We start from the raw sequence: 27813 nt of genomic DNA, 5'->3' as shown, positions 1-27813 counted from the left end.
TAATAAAGAGTGCTTCACACCGCATCCTGTCTGAGCCGTGGATAATTGGCAAATGAGCGTTTCTCACAATTTGGGGGCTCGTCCGGGATTCGAAGTCGTCGCCTGGGAGTCTCCGCCGCTGAGGGCGAGGAGGCGCTCCCTGTTGATTTCAACGGCCTCGCGACTCATCGACGGTGACTCCACGGGGACCAACTGAGATCCTGAGACTGATAATACAGACGGGCCTTGTGAACCACTGGGGGAAAAAGGAAAAAAAAAAAAGAGGAACTTTGGAAAGCGCTGTTAGACCAGGCAACTCTGTGCACAGACCAAGGTAAGAAAATTGGACTGTTAAGTACTGCCTTGGTGGTCTGGGAGATTCTGGTGGGTGGGAGCGAGTGAGCCGTACGTCAGTACGGGCTGAGGGCGGAGTCTGCAGTGGCGGCTCTGCTGTGCCGCGAGGAAAACGACCAGAAGTCTCGAGGAAAAAAATGGGGAACAAAAAGACTAAGCTTAGCGGGAATTCAGGGAAGGTCCCTAAAAACATTCCCCCGTACAGTCCATTGGGGAGAATGCTGTTACGATGGAGGAACGTCCCGAATACAAGGGGAAAAGACAAAAAGAAAATGACACATTATTGTGTTTTTGTGTGGACAAAGGAGCCCATTCTGGGACGTAAGGTTTTTTTGCCAAAATATGGGTCAATTGACAATTGGTTATGTCTAGACTTAAACTTCTATGTGAACTCAAAGACCCCCTTTTCACAAGAGGAGTCTGACTACGCCTCCTGCTGGGTCCAACAAAGAACTGAGCACCTTTTTACCTTAAAGGTGGAACAGGAGGACCGGGAAGGAACTGGAGATGAAAAACCTCCAGAACCTCAATCATGGGACCCCCTTAAGTATTTGCCCCCTCCTTATAACCCTCCTCCTCCTTCCCATAATCCTGGTAATCAAATTCTCCCTTCCCCTGCGCCTGTAACAGAGCATCAGGGTGAACAAGATGGGACAATGAGCGCCCCCTCCCCTCCAAAAACGCACTGTAGATTAAAAAGAGAGTTAGAACAGTGCAGGAGGGATTTGGAGAATTTTCCTATGAAAACAGGGGAACAAGATCTGAGAACAATAGAATCCATGTTCCCCCTCAGGGAAGTCCCTCTGGGACAAGGGCAAGTGGGGTATGTGAGTGCCCCGCTGACAAGTAGCGAAGTGCGGAACTTTAAAAAGGAAATGAAAGTTTTAATAGAGGACCCTGTTGGATTGGCAGAGCAATTAGATCAATTTTTGGGTCCTAATTATTTTTCCTGGACAGAAATGATGTCTATAATGAATATTTTGTTTAATGGGGAAGAAAGAGGGATGATCAGGAGGGCAGCCATGCAGGAATGGGAAAGGAGAAATCCACCCGGTCAAGGGGTTGTTCTAGCTGAACAAAAGTTCCCTAATGTGGATCCCAACTGGGATAACAATAATCCTGTGCATAGAAATAATATGAAAGATTTGAGGGAACTAATTATACAAGGGATTAAAGGGGCTGTCCCTAAATCTCAGAATTTCATAAAGGCATTTGAGATTCAACAGGAAAAGGACGAAACTCCGTCAGCCTTCTTACAAAGGCTACGAGATCAGATGAGAAAATATTCTGGTATGGACCCCGAAGACCCTGTAGCTCAGGGGTTGCTAAAAGTCCATTTTGTCACAAAAGCATGGCCAGACATCCAGAGAAAAGTTCAAAAGATAGAGGGATGGAATGAGAGGCCACTAGAGGACCTTCTAAGAGAAGCTCATAAGGTATATGTTAAAAGAGAGGAAGAAAAACAAAAACAGAAGGTTAAAATGATGGTCTCCACAGTTGAACAGGTAGTAAACCAGAAGGTAGAACAAAAAGGAAAACCAGAAAGAGGAGGTTGGGCTCAAGGCCAGAGAAGAAGGCAGAGGGTGGAAAGTCAGATTATGGGGCGGGGTAGGAGACTGTCATGGCGTAGGCCATCTCAATATCGCCCAGGATTGCCTAGCAGATGCTATCGTTGTGGGAGACTGGGGCATTTTGAGAGAGAATGCCCAGAATTAAAGAAGGAAGAAAAAGTAATTCCAATCATGAACTTTGAGGACATAGAATAGAGGAGTCAGGGGCTCTTTAGCTATAGATCCCACCAAGAGCCCTTGATAAATTTGAAGGTGGGACCCCGGGAGGAGGAAGTGATATTCTTAGTTGATACCGGGGCAAGCAGGACTTCTTTAAATTATATTCCCTTGGGGTTGGAGCTATCAGACCAATGGGCGTCGGTGACTGGCATAAAAGGGGAAGGGTTTACAGTTTCTGTATTTAAACCTACCAGTTTGAGATTTAAAAATAAGACAGTTATGGCACAACTGTTATATGTCCCAAACTCAGGCAGTAATCTGCTGGGCCGGGACTTGGTGATACGACTAGGATTACAAATCCACACTTATAAGGAATGTATGACTATTACTATGAACACTCTGACAGAAGAGGATGAAGCAGATATAAACCACATTGTGTGGGTCAAAGAAGGTAATAGGGGAGGACTAAAAATCCCCCCCTTAAAAATTACCTTATTAGATGGACATGGCGTAGTGCGACAGAAACAATACCCAATTTCGGCAGAGGGGCGGAAAGGTCTTCAACCAATAATTGAGGGGTTGCTCAAGGATGGACTGCTAGAACCCTGTATGTCCCCTTTCAACACCCCCATTCTGCCAGTTCGAAAAATGGATGGTTCTTATCGATTGGTACAAGACTTAAGAAAAGTAAATGAAATAGTCAAAAAGAGATATCCTGTGGTACCAAACCCGTATACTCTGATAAGTAAAATACCACATGGACACAGATGGTTCAGTGTTACAGACTTAAAGGATGCCTTTTGGGCTTGCCCATTAGATCCAGAAAGTAGAGATTTATTTGCCTTTGAATGGGAAGATGCCCAGACAGGGCGCAAACAACAGTTGAGGTGGACTGTTCTACCTCAAGGATTTACAGAATCCCCTAATTTATTTGGGCAGATATTAGAACAAACTCTGGAACAATTTAAGCCACCTGAAGGGGTCATGTTACTACAGTATGTGGATGACATTTTACTCTCAGGGGAGGAGCGGTCTGAAGTGAAAATAGCCACTGATGGACTCCTCAATTTTCTGGGAAAACAAGGGTTAAGGGTCTCAAAGACCAAACTTCAATATATAGAAAATGAAGTTAAGTATTTGGGCCATTTAATTACAGAAGGGAGACAAAAAATAAATCCTGAAAGGATACAAGGGATAATTAATCTACCACTCCCTGAAACTAAGAAAGAATTAAGGAAGTTTTTGGGATTGACTGGGTATTGTCGCCTATGGATTGAGGCCTATGCACAGAAAACAAAGGGGTTGTATCTTAAACTCCTGGATGAGGAACCCAATGTTCTTGTCTGGACCAAGGAGGAGGAGAAATTAATTAAAGAATTAAAACAAAGCCTGGTGACTGCCCCAGTTTTAGCCTTACCGTCTTTAGATAAGCCATTTGAATTATTTGTGACAATAGATAAGGGAGCTGCCTTAGGAGTTTTAACTCAGGAATGGGGGGATAAAAGACAACCAGTGGCCTATCTATCCCGACTCCTAGATCCAGTGTCCAGGGGTTGGCCAGAATGTGTGCAGGCCATAGCAGCCACTGCCCTCTTAGTCGAAGAGAGTCGGAAACTGACTTTTGGAGGGTTCCTGATTGTGAGCACTCCTCATCAGGTTAAGACAATTTTGACTCAGAAGGCTGGGCGGTGGTTAACGGATTCCAGAATCTTAAAATATGAAGCGATATTGATTGAAAAAGATGACCTAGTATTAACAACAACTCCTTGCTTGAACCCAGCCACCTTTCTATGGAAGGGCAAGGATAAGGACAGAGACTGTGACCTGGAACATGATTGTTTAGACTTAATAAATTACCAAACCAAGGCAAGAGTGGATCTTAGGGATGTACCTTTACATACAGGATTAAGGTTATTTATAGACGGGTCCTCAAGGACGATACAAGGAAAAAGACATAATGGATATGCAATAATTGAGGGAATAGAAAATGAAGTAAAAGAAATGGGGAGACTGCCCAACCAGTGGTCAGCACAAACTTGTGAGTTGTATGCTCTAAATCAAGCATTACAAAGGTTGAAGGGGAAAGAAGGAACAATATATACAGACTCAAGATATGCATTTGGGGTAGTACACACATTTGGAAGAATCTGGGAGGAAAGAGGACTCATTAACAGCCGTGGGAAGGGACTGGCTCATGAAGAGCTTATCAGACAGGTACTAGTCAATCTGATGTTGCCGGCTGAAATTGCCGTGGTGCATATTAATGGACATCAAACAGGGGACTCTTTTTGGGCAAGGGGAAATAGATTAGCAGACAAAAAGGCCCGAGAGGCGGCCTTAGGGCTTGAAGTAGTAACCATGAATTATCTTACCCCTGAGGTACCTATTTTACAAGAAACACCAACCTTTGAGGAAAAAGAAAAAGAAATGCTTAAGGAAATGGGGGCCAGTGAACTGAACGGGAAATGGGTACTCCCTGATGGGAGAGAAATGTTAAATAAACAACTGATGAGGGAAGTCTTGGCCATCTTGCACCAGGGGAGCCATTGGGGCGTACAAGCCATGTGTGACTTGACGTTACGAAAATATGGCTGTATAGGAATTTACACTATAGCCAGACAAATTTGTGAACGATGTCTAACATGTAAAAAAATAAATAAGAAGATACTCAAGAAACAACCTATCGGAGGGCGAAATCCGGGTCTAAGACCCTTTCAAAGTATTCAGATTGACTTTACTGAATTGCCTAAAGTAGGGAGAGTGCGGTACCTGTTGGTGTTAGTAGACCATTTAACTGGGTGGGTGGAAGCCTTCCCCTTAAGCTCGGCTACAACAGCAGCAGTGGCCAAAATAATTTTGGAACAAATTATTCCTAGATATGGGATAGTAGAAAATATTGATTCAGATCAGGGACGACATTTTACCTCAAAGGTATTACAGTATTTAATGAGAAGCTTAGACATATCTTGGGATTTCCACACTCCTTGGCACCCTCCTTCATCAGGGAGAGTGGAACGAATGAATCAGACAATAAAGAGACAATTATCCAAGCTGGTATTAGAAATCAAACTGCCTTGGACTAAGTGTTTACCCATAGCCTTATTAAGGATCCGAACTGCTCCTCGTAAGGATGTAGGAATCTCCCCTTAGGAGATGCTCTTTGGACTACTGTACTTGGGAAGAAATAAGGAACTTCCACAATTTGAAACAAAAGATGCATTTCTTAAAAACTATATACTTGGGCTGTCTTCTTCACTATCTTTTCTCAGGCATCAAGGACTATTAGCCCAAACTCCACCATTGGAGTTCACAGTTCATAAATTCCAACCTGGAGATTGGATCCTAATCAAGTCCTGGAAGGAAGCCAAACTCCAACCAGATTGGGAGGGACCTTTCCAAGTCCTCTTGACTACAGAGACCGCGGTACGAACAGCTGAGAAAGGGTGGACACATTATACACGAGTCAAAGGACCAGTTGAACCCCCAGAGGACCTCTGTGAATGGCAAGTCCAGACTACTGAAGATCCTCTACGGATGACATTCAAGAAAAAGCATCCATCTACCTTATAGACGTGAATAAGCGAAACATTGGTCTGGTGGTAAAGATGTTAGGAGGAAATTGGATGGCAGTGATTGTGTTAATAACCGTGGGCCTTGATACAAGTGACAGTGTAAACAGAAATGAGAAGACAGATGATAAATGGAAAGGAGGGGCTGGGTATCCTGTTAAAATTTGGATAAATGTAACTAGGACAGAAAGACCCCAAACTATCCAATTCGATGCCTGTCAGGTGTTGAACTGTGGAGGTGTTGAAACCCAAAGACAACTGAGTAGTGAAAATAAATATCTATGCCCTGAGACACAAATTTATAGGGGGCCACCATGCCCTGGATGGGATCATGTATGGTGGACTACCACCTACCAGGGATGGACCTATACACCTCCCCAGTCCAACACAGCAAAGGAATTAAAGAATCAAATAAGCATATCTAAAGGGGTCCCTAGTTCCACCTGCTCATCTTTACAATGTAATCCCATAGTAATAACCATCAAAAGGGCTGATAACCTTGTAGATCGCACTTACGGCCTTGGAGCAGATGTAGCAGGGAAGGACCCTGTAGCGAGATTTAGAATAGTAGTATGGGCATTGCCACCTAAGATCATTAAGGAAAAGAGGCAGCCCACTCAATCCCCTGAAGAAGGAAAACTGAGCCTCCATAATGATCCTAAAATCGCGGCAGTTGTGGAGGTAAAAGATCTTAAACAGGCCTTTGAAATAGAGACAGGGTATGGAGATACAAATGCCTGGGTAGAATGGATCAAATATACAGTACAGAGTTTAAATCATAGCAATTGCTATGTCTGTGCAACAGGAAGACCCACGGCACAGGTTGTTCCCTTCCCCCTGGGCTGGACTCAGGATCCACGAGGCATGCGGTGCATGATTGCCCTCTACCAGGAGAAGGCTGCTTGGGGTAATGAAACTTGCAAGTCTTTAGCATTGCTATTTCCTGCCGTACAGAACAAGGATGTAAAGATACCACCTACTTTCTCCACTGTCTCTGGTAACCATACAGCTTGTCTCTCACGACAAGGTGGCAAGGCTACTAGATTTGTGGGAGAATTCAACTTGTGCACAAAAACCTTGAATGTGACTAATGATGGTGCAGGAAACTACTCAGCATTAAGTATCCCCAGAGCAGACCTGTGGTGGTATTGTGGAGGAAAGATCCTGCGACCCATTCTACCAGCAGATTGGAGGGGAACATGTGCAATTGTTCAATTGGCCATCCCATTTACCCTGGCATTTGAAAGAAAATTAGAGCCATCAGATAGACGAGCAAAGAGGAATTTAGGAGTATCATTTGATGATCGAATATACATTGACTCTATTGGAGTTCCTCGGGGGGTCCCAGATGAGCATAAGGCAAGGAATCAAATATCAGCAGGGGTTGAGTCCTTCCTATTTTGGTGGGTAACTATAAACAAGAATGTAGACTGGATAAACTATATTTATTATAATCAACAGAGGTTTATAAATTATACCAGAGATGCATTAAAGGGGATTGCCGAGCAACTAGATGCCACAAGTAGAATGGCTTGGGAAAATAGAATAGCTCTAGATATGATATTAGCTGAGAAAGGAGGTGTATGTGTAATGCTGGGGAACAAATGCTGTACCTTTATCCCAAATAACACAGCCCCTGATGGGACTGTCACCAAGGCATTACAGAGACTTACTACCTTGGCAAATGAACTAGCAGAGAATTCAGGAATAGACAGTTCACTAACTGAGTGGTTGGATTCTTGGTTTGGGAAATGGAAGAGAATGGTTGTATCTATCCTCACTTCTTTGATTGTAGTAGCAGGTGTCTTAACGGCAGTAGGGTGCTGCATAATCCCTTGCGTCCGAGGATTGGTCCAGCGTCTCATTGAAACCGCCTTGTCAAAACAGATGCCTCTGGAACCATCCCCCTATCTTGACAAGATGCTGTTACTAGAGGAAGAGGGAGGTGAAGATGCAAGAGGTGACTTGTCATCAGAGAAAAGATGTGAAATCTTGCTGTCAACACTTGAAAAAAGTTCATAGAACAATACTCTGAGAATATGCGAAAAGCAACAAGAGTATAAATAAAAACAGGGGGGAATTGTAAGAGAAAGAATGTTGTTTTCGCATGATAAGCCTGAAGGGAAGGGCAGGAGCGATTCACTAAACCAATCAATGAGACCAATTTACAACCATTGAAATCCCTGGCCTAGGGCTAGAAGGCAAGCGGTCTTTTTGTCGACTGTGATGACCCAATACTCAGAACTGGCTTTAGATGGATGTAGATACCGAGAGGCTTGAAGAACCTGAATTTCGGGTTTTTCTGTCTTAATACGCTTGCGTAATGAGCTCATGCATATTAACTTCTCCGCCCTGGAGAAAGCCAAGGTTCATTTCCATGAACATGCGATGTATGAACACATACATGAAGGGGCGTATCGGTAGGCGGTTCGGGAAGTCTGTACACCCTGTAGTACTCAGCCAATGAGGAATCAGGGGAGGGAACTCACGGCCGGGAGAAGGGAATATAAACCATTGCACGATGGCCGTTAGGTGTGTCCACTTGTTGGGGGCGCCCGGTCTTGCAAGAACGTAATAAAGAGTGCTTCACACCGCATCCTGTCTGAGCCGTGGATAATTGGCAACTGAGCATTTCTCACATATGCTTGCTGCCAATTGTACTTGATTAATCAGGTTTCTTTGGGGGTGTTTTCCTTCACTCCATTCCTGACAACATATTTTTCCATAAGTGATCTTAATCTTGCAGATAATTCATTGCCTGCAAGATGATGACTGTTCCAAAAAGTTGCAATACTTTACCCTTCAGAAACTAATAAAATTCTTGTTGGAAAGCCATAAATACCTTTTCAAGACATCAGCCCCACAAAGCTATTTGTTCTTTTAAAAGTAATCATTGTGTGTTTTCCTCCCCACAAAAAAGTGAGGTGGGAGTTAGGCTGGTTTTGATCTTGTGGAGTTGATTGAAGTTTTCCTGCTGGAGTCTATTGGATAGGTTCAAACCAGGGAGCATTTATGTACAATGCACCTGTTTCCAATAGCTCCCCCACCTTCATAAAGACAGCTGCAGCAGAAAGTCCTATTCACTCTGGGGAAAACACATTTTATAATAGATTCCCATCCCCCAGCCAGATGGGATCAAGCTGAGGCAGCTGCAGTCCAGGTCCTATGAGAAATACTACAAAAAGTGCAACTAAAATAATTAATTAATGCCTTTTTATCCAGCTGTTTTGCTGATTAGGGATATCAATTAAACTCAGACACCAGAGTGAAAAGAGCAGGCGTATTTTACTAGAAATAACTAAATAATATAACAGAATAATACAGAAAACATACAGTAAGAAAAGACAAAGTAGCGCGCTTAAACAAATAGGAAAATACAGGGTAATGCATCAGATCATTACTACCTGAGAGAGAGAACAGTGATTAAGAAAAATACATCACCACTTGCATACTTTACCATCATCCAGACCCGCAGTCGCTGGGGAGCCCCGGTTACAGCGAGGATTTGGAGAGCCTGTCCTGGAAAGTCGGAAGTTCTACGTGGTGCGTCCACCCATAGGTGAGGCTTCCAAAGTCGCTGTGAGCGGGCCCAGCCTTATATACCTAAAAATCAGTAAGCCAGAATAGCTGGCACCTTTGTTTTAAGCGGAAACATCTGGTTTTCATCTCACGTTAGGTTCCCCCCAGAGCCTGGCCAGGGCTTAAGGGAGAAGCTAAGGGAGTTTCCCAGCTTATCTAGTTGATTTATGAGCAAGGTCACAAGGCCAGACAACTGTTTCTGTGGCCTTGTTATCTTGCTCACACATAAAGAAATATAAGGATACATTCAAGATAGACATGTTTTATGATGTTTAAGCTATGTCTTCTCTGCATATTTCACTAATGACTACATACGGAGTTAGCAGTTTCAGTTCAGGGCCTGTTGCTCAGGCTTCAGTATTCCCACCTTTTACATCAGAATAGTTGGTTTGTTATAACTTAGTATAATACCTATTAGCACAATGGTTATCAGTTATAAAATGTACAGGATTCATCTATAGGTCAACTCTGGCTTGGGCCTATTGTCCAAGCCTTAGCACTTCATTCGGTCCTTTGACCTATAGGTGAATCATGGCTCTCAAACCATCTCTATGGTTAGTGACATTAGTTTTCGTTCATCAGTTGATGATGTTTTGTCAGGCGTGTCCCGATCCAATATCAGAGAAGGTTCTTAAACGATCTCAGTTGTGATCTTAAGACACAAACGAGGTTAGATACCATGCAACCTTGTAAACTCTATTTCCTGTAACAAGCAATAATAGCGATAGGACAGAGGGAAGAAGAAAGAAAAAGTCAGAATACCTAAGCAAGCAAACTGAAGAGATGCAGCAAAATCAGTTACCACCACGAATCCAGTGATGTCCTGTTGGTTCAGTCTCTCCTGAAATCTCAGCTCTGAGCCCTGAGAGAGGAGTACGCAGTCTTTTTATTGTCCAAGTCCCCACAATTTCTCCAAAGAGTCCGCCCATTTCCACGGAGCTCATTGTCATACGTGCCGCCCCGTGTTCCTTCATGCGCGCATGTCCAGGTGTTCACAGTGGTCGTGCTGGAGAAGGGGTGTCGGCCTGTGGCGTCTTCAGCTTCCGCACGCCTTCCTCACCCTGATTTCTTCTCCACCTGGCTCGTGCGCAAGCGCAGCTTGGCAGGCACTGCCAAGGATGATGTCGTTCTGGCTTCAGGCAGATATGGTGGTTTCTTCGGGGACAATTCGTCTCCTTCAGAGCATAGTCCTTCATGGCGACAGGATGTTGAGGCCAGGTAGTGGTAGTGGTGCAGCAGCAATGTCGAGGCAATATAGTCTCTCACACCGCCCCATGGCCTGACATTGCTGTCCTCGTGGTGGCACAAAGGATAGAGATATAAAGAGAGAGAGAGAGAAAGGACAGAAATAGCGTGCAACATGACAACTAACGATATTTCTGACTAACATATAACTAATAACATCTTTAACAGATATATAAATTTTCCGTTAATAAACATGTAACTAACAATATCTTTAACAAATACGAATATCTTCAGTTAACAAGCATATAGCTAACAACATCTCTAACAAACATGTCATGCTCAAAATTAACTAACTCTACAAAACCAAAACATTCTACAAACCGCTTTTAAGGTTGCGAGGAATCAGTAGAAGAACACAACGGCAGTTTACATGATTGACATTCACAGGGACAAAAAAGATGTATTATAAGAACAAATAAGAAAATGATTATCAAGGCTAAGGCTATAAAGTGAATTGAAATTATTACTAACATATTATCCATTATTTTTCCGTGGTTCTGGTAATATATCACTGAGTGTTTGTGGCTCTGGTAGCCCACGCAGTCTGTTGCCCTGCTCTGCCGAAGTTGGGGTCAGCATACGCAGCAGGAAAATCGCTTTCCACGCCCCTTTATCCTAAAGCGCATGTGTCATCTGGGCCTAGAAACTTCTATCCCAGATTTAAACAAAGGTAAATGAGCAATAACACTACAAATAACAAATAAAACAACATTAACACTGACAATGGTTAACAACATCCTAACCAAACATATAATAAAGGTAACAGTGACAATAACAATGTCAATTAACAATATTTTAACCAAACATATTTAATCAAAATGTGTCCCACGCTGGGTTTAATGGATGTACTCCCGGTCCTTGGGGACTGGGGGAAGAAGGTGGTTGTCTGCATGAACAAGTACAGTTACAGGATGTTTTACATGGACACTTATAAGACCAACACATACATATCACAAGGGAAAATATTCTGGTTGTTGCTGTCAATTGTGGAGCTGAAGATGGTCTGGCTCGCTGGAGCTGGGGTCTGCCTTTGCAGCAGGAAAATGGATTTCCATGCCCCCAGCCCAGAGTGCATGTGTGGTTTAGGTCTTGGTATTTCCATCTTGCCTTCATGGGCCCAGTAATGACTTTTTAAAGCCCAGGCCCCATTAGCAAAGGGACCTTCCCCTGATTTGGTGTCTGTTGTTTGCTCATAATACTGGTAACAGAATGACTTAAACCCACAAATTCGTTTTCCTCCCATTCTTGGTTAACACTTAGGAAGCCGGAGCTTCCCCCAGAACCAAGGGAGAGGGGAACAGTCACCCAAAGCAATTTTTGCAATGATAGACAATACATCTTAGAAATATTAATAAGACAATGAACATCAACACTGTATAAAAATTTAAATTCACATAAGGATCCCCCGTCGTGACTCAGGATATCTTTCTCCGGGGGGGGTTTACCTGCAAGAAAAAGGAAAGAAAAGCTTCTCGGTTCATTTTGAGAACCGGAAGTGGGTTATAATTAGAAAGATGGGATAATCCACCTTGTATTAATTTTGTGCTCCTTTCCATGAGCATCTTTGGCTTTCCAGGTATACGTGTTTATTGGGGTATCCAATACCAATAGTACTGCTCCCACCATGGGGAGTTTGACTAAGACAGGTTGTCCTGTAAAATAGGATGGATTTCTGGTGTGGTCAGTGTGGAATGGCTGGAAAATAACGGACATATTATGAGCGATCCAAACCGAGGGGCCTCACTGTAACAACAAGCTGCAGCTGTGTTCAAGGACAAAAACAAGGCCGAGACGGCCTGAGAAACTACATTCCTGCCCAAGAGATAAAGATGTTGGAATGTCGAAAACAGGGGGTCTACCTGGGGGGAGAGCGTCGCGTGGACGCCACACCGGGACCAATCATAGGGGGCAAAAGGGCGCGTGAACAAGTAGCTTTAGCCTATTAGCAATAAGATAGCGGCGCGTGAAGCTTGAGATAGAGTACAAATTGCTGTGTAACCTTTAATAAAGGGGCATCAACTTGATCACATTGGTCGTCTAAGTTGTGTCCGAGACTTCCGCGTCGGCAACTGGCGCCCGAGCAGGGACCCGATGGAGCCTCATCGAATACGCGGGACTCAAGCCCTGGGGAATCGGGACCCTCCCGTCGGTGCTCGTCCGAGCAAGAGAAGACGGTCCAGAGGGAGCGGAAGCCAGCCGTAGCAGGCGCTGCCCTGGCGCCTGGGAAGACGCGCGCGCAATCATCGGGAATCTCGCCCTGATCAGGTGAGCGGCTGGGGAGGAGATGGGGTCCACGCTGAGTAAAGAAGAAGCGGCAGTGGTTAAGCTCCTCCAACACATACTCTCTAAGAGAGGAGTTTCTTATGATGAGGGGAACCTGAGGAGGTTGCTGTTGTGGGCTCGGCAGCACGAACTAATTGCTTCAGAGACCGCAGCCTTCGAGTTAGCTACTTGGGAAAAGATCGGCGCGGCACTGTGGGATGACATTAGTTCAGGTTCCAAAGACAGTAGGAAACTTTCCACCGTGTGGAGAGTGGTCCTAGACACTCTGAAAGAAATGAAAGCGGAACGGCAGACCACCGCCTCCGCTTTCGCTGCCTTGTCAGCAGAGGCAGAAAGTGCTGGTGCCAAGGATTCCGCTACCGCTATGACGTTCGCGGGATCCCTGTTCCCTAAGGTGGCTCCAAAAAGGAGGGACGGGGACACTGCACGCGCGGCACCCGTACGGCACGAGCAAAAATCAGCCGATTTGCTCCAGCTCGACTCCCCTCCCTCAAGCCCAAAAGATCAATCACCGGAGCGCACGGGCCGGCCCCGCTCTCGCTGGCCCCCGCCCGACCCCCCCGCTGCCGCCGCCGCCGCCGCCGCTGCTTCCTCTTTAGAGGACGGCGCCTACCCACCCCTGCCCCCGTCCTCGTCCCCGACACCTCAGTCGCCGCAAGAACAATCTCATTACGGTTTACAAGATCAGCACTTGCAAGAGTTAACGAGAAAGTTAGAGCAACTTGAAATCCGAATGCAGCAAGCGGCTCAGCCCACCCCCACAGCACCGCTGCCTCTTCCTTTTAACCCCTTCTTCCGTGACACGGTGGGGGGCGTTGGTCAGAGGGAAACGGTGGCTATCGGGTCTCCGCCACCACTGGCCCAAATGGGAGGGGGGGCACTGGCTCAAAGGGGAGGGGGGGCACCGGGACGCGCGAGTGGTAATAATAATCCGGCAAACCGTTGGCGGGGAGTTATTCGGGATGCTATAATAGAGGGGCAGTTTAACGAACTTGGCCCAATGACGTTCCCGGTAATAGTGACCCCACAGGGCAATGAGTGGGAAGCCTTAGATTGGAAAATGATTAAAGAAGCAAAATTAGCCGTAACACAATATGGGTTGAAATCACCATATACAAATTCGGTAATTCAGCATATCTTTACAGCACATTTATTGACTCCGTATGATGTGCGCATGATTGTACAAACCTTACTAACAGCTTCACAACAATTGCAGTTTTTCCAGCGCTGGCAAGTGGCCTGCGACGCTGCCGCAGCCACACCCCGTCAGCAAGGAGACCCTCTATATGGGGTGCAAGCTCAGATGCTGATGGGGGCAGGTCCTTTTGCTAGCCCAGATTGGCAAGTGGGATTTCAACCAGAAGTGTTACGGTTAACCCAGGAATTGGCTCTCAAAATCATTCTAGCCGTACATGATGAAAAAGCGGCGCCAGCGTTTACAGGCGTGAGACGGGGGCCCACGGAGCCCTACCCAAAATTCATCGACAGATTGCATGCCGCCATTAATAGCAATCCTGATTTAAGTGATGAAATGAAAGTTAAATTCCTTGATATGCTTGCTTATGACAATGCTAACGACAAAACTAAGAAAGCTTTAAGCCTTCTCCCACGACAATCTACTGCAGGTCAGCTGCTGGAGGCAGCAGAGCGAATGCTTGATCAGGAGAAAGCTGCCTTTATGGCTGCTGCGGTAGGAGCTGCAGTAACACCAATTGTCAGAGGCAAACACATCAAAGGCAAGCGAGATAAGAAGTGCTTTAACTGTGGACAAATGGGTCATTTTAAATCAGAATGTCGTGCTCACGTGTCTCGTAAGAGGGGAAACGGGAGGCAGAGAGCGCCCCGCCCTCGCGCGACGACACAAGTCCAGGGTGCTTGGACCGCTGCTCCGCTGCCACCTCCGGAAGCGCAGGAGTGGACTTGGCAACAGCAGTAGCTATTACACTTACAGACACTACAATACATCTGGTTGATTCTAATCTGGTGGGACCTCTGGGACATGGTTTAAGTGCCTTATTAATTGGACGTTCCTCAGCATCTAAAAAAGGTATTTTTGTCATCCCAGGACTTATTGATGCTGACTTTGAGGGAACAATTAAAATCATGGTATACACACTTACTCCTCCTTTGACTATCATGGAGGGATCGAAAATTGCTCAGCTAATTCCATTTGAATCAAAAGTGCCTAATGCAGAACAAAAGAAGAGAGGTGAAAAAGGCTTTGGGTCCACCGGACAACCAGATGTTTTGTTAGCCCTGGACATTAGTCGGGGGAAGCCAGAGGAGCAGATGGAGATGAGACACCCTAATGGACAGACGAGTAAATTACGAATGCTCATTGACACTGGAGCAGATGTCACAATTGTACCACTTTATCTATGGCCTAGTCAGTGGCCTTTACTGCCTGCTAATACAGGAATTCTAGGGGTTGGAGGAACTCAAGTCACATCCATCAGCAGAGACACAATAGCATTTATGTTTCCGGATGGCAAGCTAGTAACCACACGTCCCTATGTGATGCACTCACCTGTGGCACTGGTGGGCAGAGATCTGCTCAGTCAAATGGGAGCTCGATTGATTACTTCGCCTTTTTAGGCGCGGCCACGGTAGAGCAGCCAATCCTAAAATTAACCTGGAAAACTGATGATCCCATATGGATCGACCAGTGGCCGCTAAAACTGGACCGGCTGCAAATTATTAATGATTTGGTACAGGAACAGCTAGATGCCGGACATATCCTGCCTTCAACTAGCCCATGGAACACACCAATTTTTACAATCCAGAAAAAGTCTGGGAAATGGCGTCTGTTACATGATTTGAGAGCGATTAATGCGGTTATCTGTGACATGGGCACCTTACAACCTGGTTTGCCTTCCCCAGTAATGTTACCTGAAGGCTGGGATCTGGTAGTTATCGATCTAAAAGATCGCTTCTTTACAATCCCCTTACATCCAGAGGATGCTGAAAGGTTTGCCTTTACAGTGCCATCGATTAATAAGGCCGAACCAGCAAAGAGGTATCACTGGGTGGTGCTACCGCAAGGGATGAAAAATTCACCCACGATCTGTCAGTCTTTCGTCGCGTGGGCTCTGGAACCCATCCGAAAACAGTATCCTCATTTACTCATTTATCATTACATGGATGATATCTTAGTGGCAGGAAAACAACTAGACTGCGAGACAATATTGGGCCAGCTAACATGCAGTCTCAGGGAGAGGGGATTAGAGATAGCACCAGAGAAAATTCAGAAGCAGGGACCATGGCTGTATCTGGGCTGGATTATTACAAACGCAGTGATTCGCCCTCAAAAGGTTAAAATCAACACAAAAATAGAAACATTGTCTGATGCGCAGAGATTAATTGGGGATATCCAGTGGGTTCGTAATATCTGTGGAATTACGAACGATGATCTGAAACCTTTGATGCCACTCCTGGGCACGTCTGTACAAGCTCAGGAGCGCCGTCAACTGGATGAGGATCAACAGCAAGCTTTACAAGTAATTAGCAACAAAATCATGACAACTTATACTCACAGGCGACTGGATGATAAAGCTCTTTCTTTTATGATAGTTAACTCTGGGGGTAAACGTGAACACCCATTGGGGCTTATTATTCAGTTGAGTGAAACAAAACCAAATTTACGAATTTTGGAATGGATTTTTCTCCCTTTTCAGCCCAGAAACACAGTAGTTACACGTCCTGAATTATTTTCACAGCTTGTCATAAAAGGGAGGCAGCGAATTTCAGATATTTCAGGCATCGAACCAGAAGTCATCTACATACCTGTATCTCAGTTTTATTTAGATTGGTTATTATCTGCTTCAACTGTCTTTCAAATAGCAATTGCTGATTTCTTAGGTACTATCACCAATAGTTATCCATCGGATAAGCTTTTGTCATTATTATGCCATCAGCGGTTTGTACATTTACCCTTGCGATCAGAGGTTCCAGTAGAAGGGATAACTGTCTTCACTGATGCTGGACGAAAATCTCGAAGGGCTGCAGTCACCTGGAAGGAAGGGGACACCTGGGAACATCAATTACTCCCTGGAGTGCCTGGTGACTCTTTACAGACTTTGGAACTTCGAGCTGTTATCTGGACATTTCAACGCTGGTCTCAAGAACCTCTTAATATAGTATCAGACTCATTGTATGTGGTAGGTACAGTACAACGTCTGGAAAACAGCATGGTGAAACCTGTGCGAAATCCTGTATTACATACTTTGTTGTTACAATTGCTGACACTTTTGAACCAACGTCAGGATGAATATTTTATTATGCACATCCGCAGTCATCAACAATGTGGAGGCCTTGCGTTGGGAAACGCTCGAGCCGATCAACTTGTCGCTCCAGCCTGGACGGGCCCTGCCGTTAACACCTTTGAACAGGCCAGGCTGTCACACCAGTTTTTTCACCAGTCAGCAAAAATGTTAGCCAGACAATTTCACATTCCTGTGGCTGATGCTAGAGGAATTGTGCAATCCTGTCCCGATTGCCAGAAGGTGGGAGTAGGCCTCGGTTTGGGAGTAAACCCCCGAGGACTCCAACCTTTACAACTCTGGCAAATGGATGTGACCCATATCCCAGAATTTGGCAGGCTTAAATATGTGCATGTCTCTATTGATACCTTTTCTCTAGCACTCTGGGCAACAGCACAAACAGGTGAAACAGCACGGCATGTCATCAAACATATGCATGCTGCAATTATGGCACTGGGCGTGCCTGCAGAGATCAAAACTGACAATGGTCCGGCCTACACTTCCCGGAAATTTACTCATTTTTGCCAACTCTGGGGTATACGTCACATCACAGGAATACCGCATTCCCCCACGGGACAAGCCATCGTGGAGAGAGCGCATCAAACCTTGAAAGCGCTTTTGCAAAAACAAAAAGGGGGAGAAGTCTTGGCTGCTGCAGAGCGACTTGCAAAAGCGGTGTATGTGTTAAATTTTTTGCGGTTCACAGGTGATAGAAATGAACCACCAGTAATAATACATAGTTTGGGTTTGAAATCTGGTACAAACCAATGTGACAATAATGTTTTTGTTCAATACAGGGATATCGTTACAGGAGAATGGAGAGGACCTGCAGAACTAAGAATGACCGGTCGGGGATATGCTTGTGTTGTTACAGATACCGGCGTCAGATGGGTACCGAGTCGATGGGTGCGGCCCTGGAAAAGGGAAGTCAGGAAGAACGACGCAGAGCACTAGGCTCACTCACAGGTCCTAGGCAGGGGTTCCTGCTTGTGTTTTTACAGGTAATAATTCATCTACGTAGGCCTCTGCAAACTGGACGGAGGACCCTGTGTTTTGAGGCACTTCAGAGACATGAACATCGACTGCACCTGGTTCTGACCTCGTTGCTAACAGCACTACATCCAGCAAACAGAGAAGCCTTTTGTCTTTTCCTGGGCTTGCAGTCGTTTTGCACGGCTGTTCGAATACAGCCGCTTATCACAGTTCAGAAGTTTATACTGAAGCAAGCTGGTTGTCTGAATTTGCCAACGAGCCAACATATCAGCAATCCACTTTTAGTTACAGAAAGGCAGGCTTAATTTTTTAGAAAACAGCAGTAGTTTGTTAAAGTTATAGGCTTAATTGAAAACCTTAGATAAAGGATTCTAGCAGAAATTGAGTTTGAAGCTTTGTAGACGTTTGGCTTTGCAGTGTGTTAATTAGAACAATAAGATAGTAAATAAGAGTTGTGGTGTTGGGAAAGAATGGCTCTCGAAGCTGGCAGGTGTACCAGGACACCTGAGAAAGGAAGGTGAAATGATGACTACACGTCAAATGTGGGCCACATTTGTTCTGGTTTGGCTCACATTAAGCCATGAAGGGATTCTTGACATCGAACCCAGAGCAACCATTTGGGTAACCTGGGCAAACGCATCTGGGATAAAGGATTTCTGTTTGAGTCTACAACAAGCAGATGATCCTTTTAGGACCTGTTTAATTGGCATTCCGTTGCAGGAAAATGAAACTGATTTTGAAGGATATTGGAAACAACAGAGAGTGGACCTGATTGGCCAGACCAGATGATGATAGTTGTTTCATTTTAAATTGGCCCTCCATGCGTAATGCAGCTTGGCAAAAGACAGTCATTGAGAATCTAAACCAGTTAACTTCTTTACCCTTGCAAGAATTGGATTTGTTGGCTAGTGTTACACCTGTTAAGTATGTTGATGTTACGGAGATGCCAAACTGCCATAATGTGGTTCCTCAGCTGCAGCCAGTGAATGGCACAGGAGTGGTTTGGTTTGGTGACCCATGACATATTTGGTTAGCTCAGAATGGTCGCTGAGATTTATTTGTAGGTTGTCAAAATGTGACAGAGCATTCTTCTTGGAATAATTTGAAAACAGGAGGATTCTCCGTAGAAACCACCGGAGGCTTTAAACTTCCACCTGGAGCGTTTTCCGATTTGTGGGGATAGAGCATGGCCTGGTATTCCTGTACGACCTGTCAGTGGTCCTTGTTATCTTGGACGACTAGACTCGGGATGAGGGGCTGGTTGCAGACCTTGGTCAAAAGAGTATTGATAGTGCTAGTAGGTTTACTAATCTTGATGTTGCTTCTTCCCTGTCTGTTTCAGTGTTTGTGACGGATGTTGAATAGTCTGGGTGAACAAATGTTTAAGAAAAGAGAAGTCTGGATCGCTCAAAAACAAAAAGGGGGATTTGTGGAATGGCTGGAAAATAACGGACATATTATGAGCGATCCAAACCGAGGGGCCTCACTGTAACAACAAGCTGCAGCTGTGTTCAAGGACAAAAACAAGGCCGAGACGGCCTGAGAAACTACATTCCTGCCCAAGAGATAAAGATGTTGGAATGTCGAAAACAGGGGGTCTACCTGGGGGGAGAGCGTCGCGTGGACGCCACACCAGGACCAATCATAGGGGGCAAAAGGGCGCGTGAACAAGTAGCTTTAGCCTATTAGCAACAAGATAGCGGCGCGTGAAGTTTGAGATAGAGTATAAATTGCTGTGTAACCTTTAATAAAGGGGCATCAACTTGATCACATTGGTCGTCTAAGTTGTGTCCGAGACTTCCGCGTCGGCAGGTCAGGGCCATGTGGGTCTGGCTTGATGCCCGCAATGCCACTGAATTCCCAGAAACTTCACTGTCTCAGACGGTCCTTGGATTTTTGCAGAGTTAATTTCCCAACCCTTCTGTTTCATATGATCTACCACTAATTCAAGAACTTGTTGTATTTCCTCCTCATCATTTCCTTGAATCAAAATATCATCTATATAGTGGCTTAATTGTGTGTGAGGAGGCAGCTGTATTTCATCTAAGTGTTCAGCTACAATTCTATAACAGATAGTGGGGCTGTGCAACCATCCTTGTGAAAGCAAATGCTTTTCTGCAATTGGGATAGTAAAAAATGCACTAGTTAAATCTATTACAGTGTATCGAGTTCCTGGATGTTTCTGAGCTTCTTCTATTAAAGTGACAGTGTCTGGCACAGCTGCTGCAAGCGGTGCAGTATGTTTGTTTAGTTCTCTAAAATCCACTGTCATTCTCTAGGATCCATCACTTTTCTTGACAGGCCACACCAGACTGCCACCTCAAAACTTCTACAGCTAATAAATTTCTAATTGTCTGTGATATCTCTTCATGTGCTCCCAGAATTCTATATTGCCTCATTGTAACTAACTTAGTTGCAGCCAGGATCTGCTCAGGAGGCATTTTTTTACTTTGCTGACCGTAACAGGTCTGGTACTAATACAGGGTTTAACTCCAAATTGATACTGACTATCAGAAAGATTTAAAGTTAGGTTTTTTTTGAATGTCTATAATGATTTTATATTCAGGAATGGGGACAATCATGACTGAATATAATAATTTTTGGAGGTTTCCTGTTTTCATTTCCATTTGTGTTTGTACAGTTTTAATTTATTTTCCTCCCAAACCTGTAATAATTACAGGTTGTCTTTTAAATTTCCTGGGATTCCCATATATTAAGGAGGCCTCTGCTCCAGTCTCAATTAGGGTATTTATAGTTTGTGGGGACCGGTTGTCCTCAATAAAAAACAAACAACAACAAAAGGAAAAAAAAAAAAACTTTAAGTTCTACATGGGGCCATCGGTCCTTCTGCACTCACTGCCCTGGAACTTGGCCATTAATTCATATGTGCTGATTATAATATTGATTCCCCTCCCTTGCCTCCTGCAAAGGGTACAAGTCAGAAAATGCTGCCCAATCCTCTTTCACCCCCGGAACCGGTGATCCACTCACGGGGGGCCCTCCGTGGGCAGATGGAGGGTCCCGTTGAGGTTCGAGAAGGGGTGCCGTAGGCTGAGTTGTCCCTGGATTCTTAGTTTTAGCACTCTGCACTCTCTCGCTAGGTTTATTCAGCCCTCTCTGTGTATATATTCGCCACGGCTCGTTAGTTGGAACACCATAAATTTTTTCATGAGACATGCTGTCTTTTAACAAAGCCGTAAACATTTCCTTACGAGAAATCCTGTTTTCACTGCCTTTAGGGCTGTCTCGAGTATCTCGATTCCCTGCACTCCCTCGGGGGCTCCACTCTTCAAGGTCACGTAACTGTTGCACTTTTTCTATTACTTCATCGAGGGGATCCCCCATTTCATTAATGCAAAGGGGCATGATTACATTTTTATATGCCAGTGGAACGGTTTGAATCACTCTGTTTCTCATAGTGACTGACAAAGGATGCCACATCATAAAGTCAGCGTCTCCTACAAAAATAGCTGCTTTCATCCCTTCCTCTTTCAGTCGCTGTCTACAACCCCGCAAAGCAAACCACTAACAGTCAGATGCCGGCCAATCATTCTCTGGAGGATATTTGGTATTACATCCCAGAGCAGCCAGTGTTAACAAATTAATATCCTGATCGTTGTTTCGAAATGTATCCTGCACAAAAGCATTTGAACTTAAAATCAAAAACCTTTTAGAATCTCCTGCATCTAGGGTTACCCCTGCCACTCCCTGATCCTGCAAACGCACCATCCAAGAGAGCAAGGATTCCCCCGGTCTCTGCTTAAATCTTTCAATTATATCATTTACTTCATACTGTGTATAATCCTCTATCATATCCTTCCTCACAGCTTGCCCACTATTAGGATCTCTACCAGGATCCCACTGCACACCCGCTTCTGCAATCACCGCATGAACTTTCTTACACTTTCTCCTTTTCCTATACTTATATTGTGCTACTCGCACCGCAGCTTTCTCCGCCACTGTCTGATAAGTATCCAGCTTATCAGCAAGCAACTTATTCTGGCATTGCAACATCACTATTTGACTCTGCAAATCACATCTCTGTCGCTCCATCTGGGAGCGCTCTAACAACAGCCTCTCTTTACTCTGGTGTTGTTTTCTACATGCAGTTAACGAAATCCACCCTCGTTTACTTGAATTTGTAGTTTCTTTTCCTTTTTCAATAGGTACCTTTTCATACAATTTTAAACATCCAATGGTCACTTTAAATAATGGCATTTTTGTTGGATCCCACTTCTGACACCAATTTATGTTTTGCTGATTAGGGATATCAATTAAACTCAGACACCAGAGTGAAAAGAGCAGGTGTATTTTACTAGAAATAACTAAATAATATAACAGAATAATATAGAAAAAATACAGTAAGAAAAGACAGAACAGTGCACTTAAACAAATAGGAAAATACAGGGTAATGCATCAAATCATTACTACCTGAGAGAGAGAGAGAATAGTGATTAAGAAAGATCCATCACCACTTGCATACGTTACCATCATCCAGACCCGCAGTCGCTGGGGAGCCCCGGTTACAGCGAGGATTTGGAGAGCCTGTCCCGGCAAGTGGGAAATCCTACGCGGTGCGTCCACCCGTAGGTGAGGCTTCCAAAGTCGCTGTGAGCGGGTCCAGCCTTATATACCTAAAAATCAGTAAGCCAGAATAGCTGGCACCTTTGTTTTAAGCGGAAATATCTGGTTTTCATCTCACGTTAGGTTCCCCCCAGAGCCTGGCCAGGGCTTAAGGGAGAAGCTAAGGGAGTTTCCCAGCTTATCTAGTTAATTTATGAGCAAGGTCACAAGGCCAGACAACTGTTTCTGTGGCCTTGTTATCTTGCTCACACATAAAGAAATATAAGGATACATTCAAGATAGACATGTTTTATGATGTTTAAGCTATGTCTTCTCTGCATATTTCACTAATGACTACATACGGAGTTAGCAGTTTCAGTTCAGGGCCTGTTGCTCAGGCTTCAGTATTCCCACCTTTTACATCAGAATAGTTGGTTTGTTATAACTTAGTATAATACCTATTAGCACAATGGTTATCAGTTATAAAATGTACAGGATTCATCTATAGGTCAACTCTGGCTTGGGCTTATTGTCCAAGCCTTAGCACTTCACCAGCATGGTAACAAATAGGGAAAAAAGCTTGAAATAGCTCTTCTACTTATCAGTCCAATATGATATTGGATGCTTCCCAGGATTGCTCTAAGCTTTCCGTAGGGCTTTAAAAGAGCTTGTGGGTACTCGGCCAGTTGCTGGATTAAGGATCTCTATTACAGATGGTAATGGGGATAGGTTACAGCCACTTGCACATTAGATTTTGCTGTGAGAACAAAAAAAAAAAAACTGAGTCTGAATTGACAATAAAGTGATTCAGGTTCTGCTTCCTCCCTTGGAAATCAAGATTGCCTCCCATTGATTTAAGCATGTACTGGCTTAGGTTCTGATTAAACAGAATTTACCTGATGATTCAACTTTATGGGGGACGTACAAATGAAAAACACATGGCCAAATACGTCCCTGGCACAACTCAGTGAAATCTGGCATTTACCCAGTCATTAGCTGCTTGTTGTTTGAGGGTTTCTCTGCTAACCTTCAGATGGTGCAGCAAATGAAGATTTCTTTTGCAGGCATTTTAATTCCTTTTCCTGAAGTGTTCATAGCAAGTAAAGCAGTGTACCAGGAACTGTAGCCCCAGTAAGCTGTACTTGTTATTGCCATAGCAGGTGGTATTAAGTCTGCAGCCAAGTGAGATGACCAAAGCGTGAAATATAACCTAAAAAACAGGGAAGATTCTCTTAACAATCCTTAGATTCCCTGATGTCGCTCAGATTTCATCCAGGGGCTGAATTATGCAAACATGAGTATTTTTTCAATTTATATTCCTGTCACCGTTCCCTGCCATCCCTGTGGGGGAACCTGGAGGTCAGGCATCTTAGCGAAGAGCATGAAAATAACGTAATGTTGAATAATAAATGCTTCAGGTCATGCAAGCTGTTCCTATCTCCCACCTTTGATGCGCGGAAACAAGCTCTACAACTCGGATAGAGTTATAAAGCAGGTATGTTTATTCCAGGGTGCAAGGGGATTTCTCCACAAAGCTTGCACACCGTCTCGGCAAGTAGCCAAATATTTATTACACCAAAGCATACACATTCATTAGGAAAGGCCGGGTTATTACAATTAGTTCGGGGAATAGGCGTGATTATTATAATTATTTCTCGGAACTCATTTACATAGTCTGAGCATGCGCAGTAGAAATAGGGTGAGGGTCTTCGGTGGTCAAGGGGAGAAGTACGTGGTCTTCTTCACGGTGTCCGCTCTTTCCAGGGCATGCGCTGTGAAGCAAAGTCCAGGTGTCTTCTTCCTAAATCAGTTGAGATCATCCTCCCTAGATGGTATCTCCGTGTCCTTTTGTTCGAGTTCCCCTTATCTTAGTTTGCCTAAGTGCCCATTGAGGGCTTTGAGTCTGCTATCAGTGAGTTATCTTTTTACTTCATACCCCAGGGCTACCTGCTACTTTCTTATCATAGCCAATCCACTAACTGTCTGCTAGGCTACACTGAATCCACAGAACAGTCTGGGCAAGCAGGATTCTTAGGCAACGTTCAGAAATCATCATACGTTGCTATAAGTAAATAATTTGCACGGAAAGTGGTCATTTCTCTGTATCACCTTCCTGACAGATGATTACAGAATAGCCTAACTGAGGAAGTTTTGAGTGGCTCACACAGTGATTCTGGGGTGTTAGTATGCAATCCGTGTCCTGGTTTCAGCTGGGATAGAGTTAATTTTCTTGAGCTGGGAGAGAGCATAGCCAGAGCACCTGATCTGGACTTTGGCCAGGATAGAGTTAATTTTCCTTGAGCCGGGAGGGAGCACAGCTGGAGGTCCGGGCCCGGATTGGCCATTAGAGTATTCCATATCATGTGGTGTTATGCTCAGTATATAAAGGAGGCGGATTCTCTCTCATTTCTGCTTCTGGAAGGATCTTTGTGCTGTTGGGATCACTGCTGGGGGGTGGGCTGGGTATCGATCGCCAGGTGGTGAGCAACTGCATTGTGTATTACCTGTTTGGACTTTCTATTGTTACTGTTGTTTTGCTACCATCACTAAACTGTTTTTTTATTCAACCTACGAGTTCTTCCTTTTTGTCCCTCCCCTATTTTACCGGGGGGGGGGGGGGGGGGGAAGGTGAGTGACTGGCTACATGATGATTGGCTACAGGCCGAGTTCAAACCATGACAATCTGTGAAGCTGTCAATGCTCTTAGCCTTTGCATGGGTCATCAAAGGAGTTTTTGAATCTCAGTAAGCACTTTGCCATGTGGCAGGGACTTGCAAAAGCTACGTGCTACATAACTGGGCATTTCCTTTTAATAGTTTCAAATTATTTCATTTGTGTTGCTTTTTAAATTTTTTCAGTTCTAGGAGAAATGTTAAAGTATCTGATTTTCTTATATTGTCTGGAAATGTAACTCCCTCCCTCTCCTCACCCCAGACGATTTTTGAATGTTACTGGGAGAAAGAAATACCATGACTCCCCAGATTTGCCTTGTCTTCCTTTTGACTGTGAGAGGAGAGTTAACGGTAGAAGTGGGAAGAAGGTTTAGCAAAAAGGAGAGTGCTAGTCATGTGGACAGAACACCAGCAACCAAGCTGGCACATGTTTTTTCATTCACACAAAAGTATGTTTTATTAATTTGCTGATGATCATCTACAGCATCTATGAGAGAGAAAAAAGAGTACCGGAGTAATACTGGAAATCTAGATGAAATTCTGTAGCTTTGTCTCCCTTCAATCGCAAGTGGTTGCAGGAAATGTGAGTTTCTGTGACAGTTTCACTGGAATTAATATAGGCACTTTCAGCAGATTAAATATTAAGGGGGAAACATTCATAGCTCACTTCCTTATGTTGTTTTCACACTTGGCCCTCTCACCAGCATTTAGGCATCCACCATGCAGATACCTGCAGCTGAACTGGTCATCCCAAGCTCCTATTATAGTCAGGAAAAACAAAGGCAGTTTTAGGATGTGATTCATTTGACGTAGCTTAGAAATGTATTTTAGGATGAAAAGAACTGCTAGTCCCCATGGAGTGTATTGACTAAAGCTCAGCTAACTGCATGGAGGGTTTCAGTAGGCTGTAGGCACATGCATTTATGGTGAGAGTCAGGTACATCTATGTTCAGTGCTATTAATACCTATATTTCCTGGTACCCATGATCTGTGTATGATACTTGTCTGTCTTAACCAGATGATACTGAGGCATATCAAGTAGTTCAGGATGGCAGCACTTAGGGAAATGAATCCTGTGCCCAGTCAGGTGGATCCTGCTCTTGCAGTCCTCAGACTGACAAAGTCATATGTTAAAAGGCAGAAGAGTTTTTTTGCCTTACGTGATAAGTGGAAAGCTTCCTACTGTTTTGCTGATTAAGGATACCATTTAAACTCGGACACCAGAGTGAAAAGAGTAGGTGTATTTTACTGGGGATAGCTAAATAATGTAACAGAGTAATACAGAAAACATGCAGTAAGAAAAGACAGAATAGTGCACTTAAAGCAAACAAATAGGAAAATACAGGGTAATGCATCAAATCATTACTACCTGAGAGAGAGAATAGTGATTAAGAAAGATCCATCACCACTTGCATACGTTACCATCATCCAGATCCGCAGTCGCTGGGGAGCCCCGGTTACAGCGAGGATTTGGAGAGCCTGTCCCGGCAAGTGGGAAATCCTACGCGGTGCGTCCACCCGTAGGTGAGGCTTCCAAAGTCGCTGTGAGCGGGTCCAGCCTTATATACCTAAAAATCAGTAAGCCAGAATAGCTGGCACCTTTGTTTTAAGCGGAAACATCTGGTTTCACTCTCACATTGGGTTCCCCCAGAGCCTGGCCAGGGCTCAAGGGAGAAGCTAAAGGAGTTTCCCTGCTTATCTAATTTATGCATGTTCTTTTTAGAACAAGGCCACACATCTGGTCCCAAGGCCGGGACAGCTGGCATCATGGCCTTGTTAACTTGCTCCTACACAGAGAAGAAGAAAGATACATTCAGGATAGACATGTTTTCATTACATTCATCATTAGCAATGAGTATATGATATCTAAGCTACATCTTTCATTAATGAGCATACATATTTTGCTAATGACTACATACTAAGTTAGCAGCTTTGGCTCGGGGCCTGTTGTTCAGGCTTCAATACTTCAACACTTTAGCACTTTTTACATCAGCATAGGTGGTTTGTTATAACCTAGTACAATACCTACTAGTACAATAGTTATCAGTTATAAAATATACAGGATTCATCTATAGGTGAACTCTGGCTTGGGCCTATTGTCCAAGCCCTAGCACTTCACCTACAGTTGTTCTTTTTACTCCTGCGGTATACCTGCAAGGCCAAGAAATGCTATGATTGCTAGTTCAGAAATGAGGGAGAAGATGTTGAGGAGGGTAAAGATACTCATCTGTGTGGCATATGGAGTATAAGGTGAGATGACTAAGCAGTAGATGACTACTGCACCATGCAGAAATCACAGTTCAAGTGCTGGAAGCAGCCATGCTTTCACAGAAATGCCATTTTGCTTTCCTAAGCCATCTTGGAGATCTCAGCACTGTGGCATAGCTCTGCCCAAAGTCATGAAAGAAACCTGGTGACACATGGAGCTGAGCCCAAACCTCCTCCTAATTAGCAAATGATAGTTAGGGCTGTTGTCCCCCCCCAGGATGAGGATAAGGATGAACTCAGCTTTTGGCCTGCTGGGAGGAAGTTTAGGGTTTTACGTTAAAAAAAGGACTGGATAGTTCTGCAAAAATAGCAAACTAGG

At 44.3% G+C, this 27813-nt stretch overlaps 2 protein-coding genes across 3 annotated transcripts in view; one reads left to right on the top strand and one right to left on the bottom strand.

Moving 5' to 3' along the window:
* LOC141917808 (uncharacterized) overlaps positions 1 to 27813 on the bottom strand; it is a 730013-nt gene that overhangs the window by 378929 nt on the left and 323271 nt on the right. The gene's annotated exons all lie outside the window — the stretch shown is intronic.
* LOC141917612 (uncharacterized) overlaps positions 5669 to 27813 on the top strand; it is a 32501-nt gene continuing 10356 nt past the window's right edge. The window contains exon 1 of the mRNA XM_074810947.1: positions 5669 to 7592. Coding sequence (XP_074667048.1) covers positions 5669 to 7592 — 1924 coding nt within the window. The remainder of the gene's footprint in view (positions 7593 to 27813) is intronic.

The sequence above is a fragment of the Strix aluco genome, chromosome W (genome assembly GCF_031877795.1).
Source record: "Strix aluco isolate bStrAlu1 chromosome W, bStrAlu1.hap1, whole genome shotgun sequence".
In the NCBI taxonomy this organism is placed as follows: domain Eukaryota; kingdom Metazoa; phylum Chordata; class Aves; order Strigiformes; family Strigidae; genus Strix; species Strix aluco.
Note: the sequence above shows the minus strand (reverse complement) of the source record. Positions and strands in the feature narration are given on the sequence as shown.